Consider the following 10,760-nt stretch of genomic DNA (forward strand, 5'->3'; position numbering starts at 1 on the left):
TCTCTCATAATATATACGGTACTTTATATTCATGTAAAATAGTATCTACTAATATTATTTTCCTGTAGCTCAGCGAAAAATAAAAAGTATAAAACTCTTGTGAAGGGGTTTTGTCGTGGCTTAGGATGGCTTGCGTAAGCTTGTCGCTGATTCGGACCAATGTAGATTTTTGACATAGACCACATGGAGTTAGCCGCAAACACTTCTATGGTGTTTAATAAACATCTATTCATATATGTGCTTATGACTCACAAGGATACAGATGCCAAACGTTTGTAAAGATTTAGAGTCTGTGAGGGTTTGCCAATAACGGGATAACAAACGTATTAATATGGTATTAGAATAATGTCATTTTTTAATAATTTACTTATCTATCAAATTTCTCTGATCACATGAATATTGTAACTTACAATGCTTTACAATTTTTATAATAATTTTATTCATCGAATATGTTGAAAATCTCAAAAAAAGCTCAAAACTATTCTTTTTAGTTTGTTTCGGTTGCTGGCAACTTCTCTGTTATATTTCTTTTTTTATACTCCATTTCACTCCATTTTTAATTTTACCGCGCTTTAGACTAGCCGCCTATTGGCGTTTGAAATCACGTCTTGCTTCACGAATTTTATCTGACGCCATTTTGTTTTTCATCGCGACCGCGTTGTACTGCGCTCGTGTGAATTATATTATTTAAAGTATCTCAGTTTATTATTAGATTAATTGTGCGTTAAACAGCATACTTTTATTGTTTATTTGGTTTAGTCATCATGTCTGATCGCGAGGTACTATATTTCACTATCCGTTTTGCTTTGGCGCGTCATGCGCTCTATCTTGTTATATTTGAGAGCGTATTGGTAATTTACAACAATTTGCTGCGTGGTTTCAGAGGAGCCGCTCCAGGACTCGTAACGGGTCACGGGAGCCGGCGCCGAAGCCCGCCGCGATGTCTCGCGGGCACAGCCGGAGCCGGTCGCGCACGCCGCCCCCGCCAAAGGCATCCAGCAGAAAGTATAGAAGCCCGTAAGTATATTGATATATTTATAACAACTTTAAAAACAAATGTATTTAGAAATGTGCTTATTTGTATACTGACGTAATTTTGCAAATTTGTTAATGGTATATAACCTCGCTGTCAAGGCAACGAACGACCGTTGCGCAATAATATACATAAATGTTTTTATTATTAAGTATATGAATTAAATATGATAATTTTATAATTAGTGTTATGAGACTTTAACATGCTGTTATGTTGTTATAAACGTAAGTAGTATAAAAAATATTATTTGACAACACATGTACGATCACATAGTATAGTCGGTGCATTCAAATCAATTATAATTTGTAATTTTATTACACATATTCCCGATTTGACCTTTAACTGACTAAATTATAAAACAGTTACACAATTCTAAGCGGGAAAACAATCGGTTGAGGTAGCCAATTATTTCAAACTATTAGTATTTCCTGATAGACTTATAAAAGCAAAACTATTATTTTAGTTTATAATAGGTAACAATAGCTTAAATTACGGTTTGTACTTGTAGTTTGAAAAGTGAAATTGATAAATTTTATGTAATAATTTGTAATACAGTAGTAGTAGTGAACATGTATTTTCATTTACATCACATAGTTCTAATTATTACAGTATTTTCTGTTATTACTATATTAGAAATAAATACAAATATTAGTGTGTTTGGCATTAATATAAATCTTTTATTTAGGTTACATCAACAACAAGTTGTGTGATCAATAACTACTATGATTGAAGGTTTTGTTAATATTTAGAAATGCTATGGCAACAATTTTGTTAACAAACATTTCAACTGTGCATCATGATAAGCTATATAATTATGATTTGCAATTATCAATTCAATTTACTTTTTTGCCAATTTAAAACAAAAAGTAAATTATATTAAAAATAGAAATAAGGACTATTTTTTGGGATTATTAATTTTAAATAACTTGAATAACTAACTACAATTTGTTATTTTGATAGAGTTTGTACCTATTATGATATTTAAAAAAAATATATTTAATAAATGAGTACCTGATAACTATATTTTCTTCCATAAAGAAAATTTTAACTAAAAATAGATGCCAAAAAATGTAGGTAGTCTGACTGTCATAGTGATTCTTGTGGGTTCAATTTGATCTTTAAGTGGGGCTCAAAGTAATAAATTAAGAGACAAAGTGTATAATGATGCTGATGGAGAAATATTGTTTTCAGCTATCAGAGCTGTCAGAGGGAACCTAATGTTAAGGCACTTCTTTTCATTTGGATTTAATATAAAAGTTGTAAAAAGTAATCATTGACACTTGTTATTACATTTTTCAAGTAAATAGATACAACAATGATTTTGTGTTAAGTGGTCTTATCAATTTGTTCAATTAATATTTTCATTTAGTAATAATTTAGTTTATCTTTAGTTAAGTATGTATTTGATTTATGTATAAGTATAGTATTAGAAAATCCTTGTATATAACCATGTTATAGTTTATACCATGTTTTATTTATAGCTTTCCAAATTTATTTAATTTTGTATTTGGTACTACACAATGTGAACAGTTTGAGGCATTAAAAGTATGCATTACCCTAAGACAAGGACAAATGTAAAATCATAGTTATTAACATTATTAGTAGTACACATAAAATGAATTAAACCTAATTATTGTATTATATAGCATGTAGTACAAATTATATGTTAACATACATGGAATGCCTTGATTGCCATTCAATTCAAATAAAATATTAAAATATATTATTATTTTATTGTTTTAAAAAATAACTTGTAAGATTTAGATAACATTGTAAATAAAATCAAATAAATATCAACATAACCTATAATTCCCACAAATTGTTAATTTAATTAACCATTAGATACTGACAATGATTTGTATTTAAAGTTATATTTTATATCTCAAAAAAACAATTAATTAAATAAATAGTACATAAACACACACAACAGGAATAAAATGTCCACAATAATTAATTATTGGTTAGCTATATATAAAATTTAAAGGTTACCAATCAACACAACAACCAAGAAGAAATAAACAAAATACTTATATCTATACTAGTAACCTAATGTGCATGTTAAATTAACAAATACCCCGCTGATACCAGGTCCTCCTCCAGGTCTCGATCCAGATCTGGTTCACCACGTCGTGGCTACCGTTCTCGGTACTCCAGGAGCCGTTCCAGGTCCTACTCCCCTCGGGGCTCCTATCGTAGGAGCCACAGTCACAGCCCGATGTCGTCTAGGCGGCGCCATCTCGGTGATCGGGTGAGACTTTTGGTATACAACGTTCCTTTTATTATATTTAGATAGGGTGCTTATTATGTGTGTAGGATTGTATTGTTTTGTATGCTGTGCTGTTTATTTTATATTTTTTTAGTATTGTGTTCATATATAGTCCTTGATGTTTTTTTAAAAAATGTAAGGCTTTTAGATTATATACTAGAAATATTCAAATTCAAATTATATTATTTTTATTATGTATGTAGTTGTTTAATTTTTAAGAATATAAAGTAATTTCTAAAGCTATTATTTAATTACGTAGTTTATATTATGTAAAAGAAAAGAATAGTATACACAGCAATATGATTGTACATATATTTTAAAGTTCCCTGTAAGGCTTAAAATGATATTAAAATAATATTGTGATTAGTTTAGTTTGTTTTATAAAGTAAATTTGTTTTGTTTAAAATATTAATACCTAATTTGAACACCACTTTTGTACTAACAACAGAAGGTATTAACCAAATAATGATTGATTTCCTTTCATTACATAAAATAGTCATTTTGTACTTAAACACATCCTATTTATAGAGTACATTATGGACTGTATAAACAAATTTGTATATTGCACCATTGTCAACAGGAAAATCCAACTCCTTCGAGATGCCTTGGCGTGTTTGGACTCAGTCTCTATACCACTGAACAGCAAATACACCATATCTTCTCCAAGTATGGCCCCGTCGACAAAGTTCAAGTTGTTATAGATGCTAAGGTGAGTATTATGAATTTGAAGAGCCTATGAAATTTAGCACCATACTTCTAAATTATACAAATTTAAAAATATCACATACTAACATGTTAAAATTATAACTCCTCTTTTTATTCAGTTATAAAATGGATAGAATATTATTTTTTATTATACAAAGTGTTTTTGTCATCACCACTTTAAATGAAACCACAGTGTTAACTACTCTATAAAAGCCTAATACAATTGAAACAAAAAAAAAAATTGTCTCATAAATGAAAAAGTGTTTTTTTCAAACAAAATAAATAATAAAATTATCGTTGTAAAATAAAATGCCATTTGCCGATAACGACGCAAGCACACATAAACCTATCAAAGGGACACTGCCGCACACGCCTTATTCACGAAATTGAGTAGGTATTGTCGGCATAGTTCAAAATTGATTAACCTTTAGTAGCATTTTTTGTAGTAGTAAGTGTTTACGTTATTGGTATGTATTGGTAACTGCATCACACGAAATACAGTTAGGATAAACATCGTAAAATGAAAAAAAATCTTATGTCTAAAATCTTAATTATTTTTTTAGGAATGGATTTGAAATATTTTTCCCTATATGCTGCTCCCGTAAAAGGAGCGTGGACTTTTCCATCCTATATACAATTTTTTTATTTTATATTCATAAATTTCGTGTTTTCATCTTATTTTATATACAAAATTCTAGACTGGCCGCTCCCGCGGTTTCTGCTTTGTCTACTTCGAGTCCCAGGATGATGCTAAAGTGGCCAAGAACGAATGTACCGGCATGGAGATAGACGGGCGTCGCATTCGCGTTGACTACTCTATCACCCAGAGGGCCCATACACCTACGCCGGGGATTTATATGGGAAAGCCTACACAGTAAGTTTTTTATGTTTTTAAGGTCATAAAAAAATAGAACTAACCTTACGAAAACCTTAAAATAAAGTGAAAATAGGCTATCTGACAAGATTTTAAAAACAATTTTAGATTGTTTATTACATTCCTCCTGGCATTAATCCCGGCTATTGCCAGGGTCTGCCCTCCTCAACCTACTCCACGATGCACGGTCTTTTGCGTCCTCGGTGGTTAGACGACTGTTTATTACTGACTATGGAACCTTTTAAATCAAATTATATTAACTATAATAACTCTCTTAAATTAACTATTCAAATTTTTAATATACCCGCCTATATACTATATTAAAGTTGAGAATAGGTCATGTTTTGTATCCAATATAAAATAGCTTGCAAGTCTAATATTTGTAAGTTTTCTTGTACTGGTACATAAATAAGTAAAATTAGAGTGAACTAAATATTTAGTCAGATTAATTCACTAAAGGCTTACTTGAACAATTATTTCTTATGAATGAATGGGTTCCTTTTTTATTATATTTTTTACTATTTAAATAAGATTTCATATTATATTACATTTTTAGATAAATTATAAATAAGGTATAAAAAATAAAACAAAATATATATGAAACATATGCTTCTGTTTGAAATTTTAATATAAATTTCTAAGAATTAAAGATTTGAATGGAAACTTTGGCCCATATAACAATTTGTGTTATTAATATCACGAATAGGGCATTATCTTAATATTATGTTATCTGTTGCAGTGTAAGGGGTGACAATGGCTATGACAGACGCAGAGACAGAGAGTAAGTCAATTTTTTTTTTTTTTAAACTTTTTATGTGCAGACTTTTGTTATTTATTTTTTCAAGTCATTAATTTAATCACTAACTGAAATGTTTAACTAAAGAATAGATAGAAATTAAAGTAATAAGCTCTTACACATTTATTACCTATATAATATATAAAAGGACATGTTCTCACTGACAGAGGTAAGACGCACGCACAGCTGTAATCGCTAATGATAGAAACGTGAAATTTGGGCATATGTTTAGTTTCGTAATCTGGACATCCACTAAGAAGGGATTTTGAAAAATTTGAAACCTAAGGGGTTGAAATTGGGGTTGAATGTTTGTATGGATTTTTTTAAAAATCGGCGGCGATTTTTATAAAATTTGAAATTCAGACTTAAAAATATTTAATTGAACACGTGTTTTGTGGTTTTTTAGAATTCTTCCCCTAAGGGTGTAAATAAGGGGTGGAAAGTTTGTATGGAAAAATCTTTAAATCACTAGTGATTTTTATAAAATTTTAAATTTAGACTTTAAAATATTTCATTGAACACCTTTTCGTGGTTTATTAGAATTCACCCTAAGTAAGGTGCGCGCTTCCGCTAGTTATATATATTGTTATTATCATTTACATTGTATGAAGAACGAAGATGAACAATACATAATAAAAGTTATTGTCGCATCTAACAGAACATGATGGTTGTGGATTCCATTTCCACTCAGAAGAATATGTTGAATTGTGTTGAGTTCTACTATCCGATACGCAATCTTTTGACAATTGAGAGTTTTGTGGGGAATAGAATATTCTAACACTGGGTTGCCTCTACCTACCCTACTTTAAAGAACTCACTTATTATAGAAGTAATTTTAAAAAAAAGAACGATTTGTTAATGTTGTTTACATTGTTTACAGCGACTATTACTACCGCGGCAGCTACCGGTCGCGGGAGCGCGAGCGCGAGCGCGACTACTATGCGCGCTACCGGCACCGCTCGCCCTCGCCGCACTACCGCCGCCGCCGCTACGAGCGCGAGCGCGAGCGCTCCTACTCGCCGCGTGAGTACCGCCAGTAGTAGTGCCGCTCCCTCCCCCACGACCGCGACCATGCGGGTAGTTGTCAATGTTCAGTATTCTTCATAATAGTTTCTATAACAGGGTTTCTCAATATATATTATTAGAGTCCCCTGGAGTATGAATAATAGTTTCACTTGTCAACCTACTAGACAGGTACCAATACCCAATATAGAACTAAATATAACTCTAACATTGACAACTCACTGCGTCTTACAAGATTTTCAAACTATTATTTTGTCCTTAATTTTTAAGTACACCATGTTTTAAATTTTTATTTCAATTTTTGGCGTATTATTTTGTATAATATATTCCTCTCAATAGATTAAGTATGCATGTATGTATATAGTTTTTTTAAGTTTGTCATTTTTTTTTATTTAATTAAAGTTTCATTTACATAGTTGAAGGTAAGTATAATGCAAAAAAAAATAGTACCTTTTGTAATTTTTTGTTAAATTTAAACTAATGACCAAAGATACCTCTGCATGTGCATTGTAACAATCTGTCTATTGTAAATATATTAGAAACTACATTTTGAAATTATCCAAAATATGTTTTTGATATTAAAAAGCTCAATTATTATTATAATAATTTGTAATATGTATGAAAAAAATATTAGTATATCTATGTAATTGTTCCAAGAATTTGTCCTTTTGCCTAAAATAATTGTATTAAACCCAAGAAGGCTCTTTGAATTTATACGAATATGTCTCAAAGATTTGTTTTTTTTAAATTTGTTCTCTATGGTTCACTGTTGTGTGATTTAACCTTTTTTATTAAGAAAAAAATATATATGAAGCAATATGACGATAATGTTATTGAAATTAATTAATAAAGAAGTGACTATAGCACATAGAAATTGATTTGAGTGTGTTACAGCAAGTTTTTGTAATTTTACAATTTTATTTTGATTTTATTGAAACTTACCATGAAATATACTTGTATAATATTTTTTGATGTAACACGCATCGCGCCCTTAGAATTATAGTTCCTTAACTCAAAAAATAAAAAAAATATGTTTATAATGATTTAACTGATGATAAATGAATAAAAAAACGATATATTCCCCATATATTAACTTTAAAATAAGCTTTTTACTATCAGTACTTAGCAAAATCGTCAGTTACGGAATTTGAGTTAAGTTACGTTTTATTCTAAGTGTGCAATACATAATGTATAAATACTTAGGCCTCATGTACTCTGGTGACACCGCTGTTTGGATTTGCAGGTCGATATTAGCTGAGGAGCTCCCCCCACGTTAGATTTTGATACGCCACTACAAACGCCGGCCTCTAATGCATTTAAAACGTACCTGTACGGCCGGTACTATGTTATAAAGAAAAAAAAATGCACAAAACAAAAAACTTTTTTTTTTCTTTATAAGATCCTTAATATTAGTTTTACTATGGATTGTAAGCGACGCCAGTCGACTGTCGACTCTGTTAGCATAAAGCGTAGATGTAAGTTAGTATGTAAACACGCTCTAGGTAACAAAAAAAAATAAAAATTGACTAAAATCTAATTTTCATTTTGTTTGTTTGAAAAGGTATTGAAACAAGAAGTAAAGGATGAAGTTCCTTGAAACTAACTGTGTTGAAGTTTTGAAAATGTTTAGAAAAGCCCTCTCTTTTGAAATGGCTGCCGAAGACGTCGATCCTTGTAAAGAATATGATCCTAATGCCGAGAAGACCGAAGTATCATATTCTTTCTAGGCTGAATATTTAGTTAACGAAAACAGTATATATTACACGTCTCACATGCATCTTATACATATGTATGTATCTTATATAGTAATACAGTTTAGTATAGTCTATGAATAACCATTTCGGTAATTTAGCTCTAGTTTGTGTTGTGACCGACTTGTTTATAATAAATTGATAGTTTTTTAATGTCACACATATTCTTCTTCATTCGTATTATTATTATTATTATTATCCTACCTTATTATCCATTTCTCTATACCTGTTTTTTTGTTTTTGTAGAAACGACACGTTATATGTGTAATTGTGTGGTGAATATATGAAACTGGATAAAAATTAAATAACCGGAATTTAAGTTTACTCCTTGAAAATCTTATAACTTACATTGACGGTGTTTGAACAATATTGAACTGATAGGAGATGAAAATCTGTTACATCTGCCTTATACTATTTTTCATTTATACTAATTATTTTTCAAATTAGTTAAAAAAAAAAGTAAATAAACTACGTAAATTTTTGTTATTCGAACTTAATAGTCATTATTGATTCAGAATCAAAAATTTAAACATATAGCGTGTCGTTATATAAATTCTTAATTAGTCCCATAGTAGACAATATTGGTGTATAAATAATACAAGTATATATATTTTATTATTTTATTTTGGGATATTTATTACGCGTAAAATTAACAAAGTCTCACTATCGGGTTTATCTTAAATACTATTTCACTGTTACATTGGCACTATATATTTATACAATATAAATAAGACAACGACGATAAAAAAATATTTAATAATAATAATAGAAAAAAATAATTTTGGTTTAGGACGCGATGTGATTTGCACTGGTACTGTATGTACATTAAAAATAGGAATGTTTCAAGTATATCATATTAATATAAAATGTGTAAATTATAAACGCGATAGACACCAATAAATTAAATAGCACTTTGGACGTTTATAAATAGACGTTGGACCTATCTTTTTTATAAAGAAGCTGTCAATATTAAGAAATATTATATTTTTAGAAAAATCTATGCCGTAACTTGTTTTTATTATATTAATATAAAAATCATTAATTCTTAAAGTCCAACGTCTATTTTGTAAACATAACATTCTTGTTCCACTTTAAAATGTAATCACAAAATTCGCTAAGCATTTAGCGTGGCAATAATTGATTATACTCATTGAAATAATTTTTCAATAGGACGACAATATATATTGGCAAGATTTGAGTTAAGTTGGTTTTTAATATTGTTTGAAGTGTCTGATAAGATACTTAACAAATAAAAGTTTCTAAAAATATATTTAAAAAAAATGGCATTAGTATTATATTTCAGTAGCTGCAGGCTATTAGGTTTTTAAATAGGCGGAAAGTTCTAGAACCGTGGACAGTGGAGTACGATACTACTACGATACCGAGCTAATCCGGGGAGTAACTTAACAGACGCTCATTAAACGATATTAAAACGGGTCAAAATTTTATTTTTTTGTTTAATTTAATTATTCCCTTTTATAACACTCAGGTTAGCGATTGTGTTATAGGGCCTGTGTTTTTTGTGAATTTATTTGTATCAAAATATTATAAGTTTTACTCGCAAAATCATATTTTTGGGTGTACTCTATTATATTTAGAAATAAGGAGTAAATAAGTGATTTTAAAAGCTTAAGTTAAATGTCGCAAGGACGCTAATTGATGATAAGTATTGTATGTATTAAGGCGTGTCACAGGTTCAAATCACACTGTGTCGCGATAGTTAATAATAACATTTTTTTTTTCATAAGGAACTTGATCCATTATGTATTCTTGATAAAGTATAAGTTATAATATTTTGATAGTACAATACCGATAACACAGTAAAATACCGATACTAAAACTTATAAAAAAAACCTAACACTAATATAATGCACATGCAAATTAAACCTATTAAACATTTTCAAATAGAAAATTATCAACAATCAGTCAAACTAAACAGGTACTAAAATTTTAAACATGGCTAACTATAATAACTAAACAAAAGACATTTGCTGAAATATTTTTAACATATGAAAAAAGTAAAAAAAGATTTCGAGTTATGCAAAATAGTTCCAGCGACTGTAATGTAATATGTATATTTTCAATTAGCAGTTTATGAAGAAAAAAAAATCAGCATAGCAAATTGCATAATTCAAGTTTCAAATCCAAATTTAATTTAAAAGGATTATTTATAAATAAGGATTACAGAAAACGCATACGACAACTTGTCAATAGTATTGAAAGAATAGAGACAACTGACGTAAATTATAAATAACTATTTTGCATAACGACAATTTAATATAAAATAGTGGTCATACAATACTATCTATAAA

The 10,760-nt window shown here is 29.4% G+C and overlaps 1 protein-coding gene across 4 annotated transcripts; it reads left to right on the top strand.

The window, feature by feature from the left end:
* The first annotated feature begins 631 nt into the window (after nt 1–631).
* On the top strand, nt 632–8,606 carry tra2 (transformer 2). 4 transcript variants are annotated; one of them, XM_085195300.1, is made up of 8 exons: nt 632–779; nt 884–1,017; nt 3,122–3,293; nt 3,880–4,008; nt 4,703–4,878; nt 5,618–5,659; nt 6,555–6,697; nt 7,941–8,606. In XM_085195300.1, the coding sequence occupies exons 1-8, from the start codon at nt 765–767 to the stop codon at nt 7,949–7,951; spliced, it is 822 nt and encodes a 273-aa protein (XP_085051426.1). In that variant the 5' UTR covers nt 632–764; the 3' UTR covers nt 7,952–8,606. The 4 variants fall into 4 exon arrangements, with proteins under 4 accessions (XP_085051426.1, XP_085051424.1, XP_085051425.1 ...); XM_085195298.1 differs by having other exon boundaries at nt 8,259–8,606; XM_085195299.1 differs by having other exon boundaries at nt 3,134–3,293; nt 8,259–8,606.
* The last annotated feature ends 2,154 nt before the right edge of the window (nt 8,607–10,760 follow it).

This window comes from Heliconius melpomene, chromosome 12 (genome assembly GCF_056956725.1).
Source record: "Heliconius melpomene rosina isolate 202511_hmr_F chromosome 12, ASM5695672v1, whole genome shotgun sequence".
NCBI classification, from domain to species: domain Eukaryota; kingdom Metazoa; phylum Arthropoda; class Insecta; order Lepidoptera; family Nymphalidae; genus Heliconius; species Heliconius melpomene.

What these genes read in the sequence shown, in the direction of transcription:
- tra2 (XM_085195298.1), top strand. An exon ending in AAGTTGTTATAGATGCTAAG is followed by an intron (nt 4,009 to 4,702) that starts GTGAGTATTATG and finishes ACAAAATTCTAG; the next exon opens with ACTGGCCGCTCCCGCGGTTT. An exon ending in GACAGACGCAGAGACAGAGA is followed by an intron (nt 5,660 to 6,554) that starts GTAAGTCAATTT and finishes CATTGTTTACAG; the next exon opens with CGACTATTACTACCGCGGCA.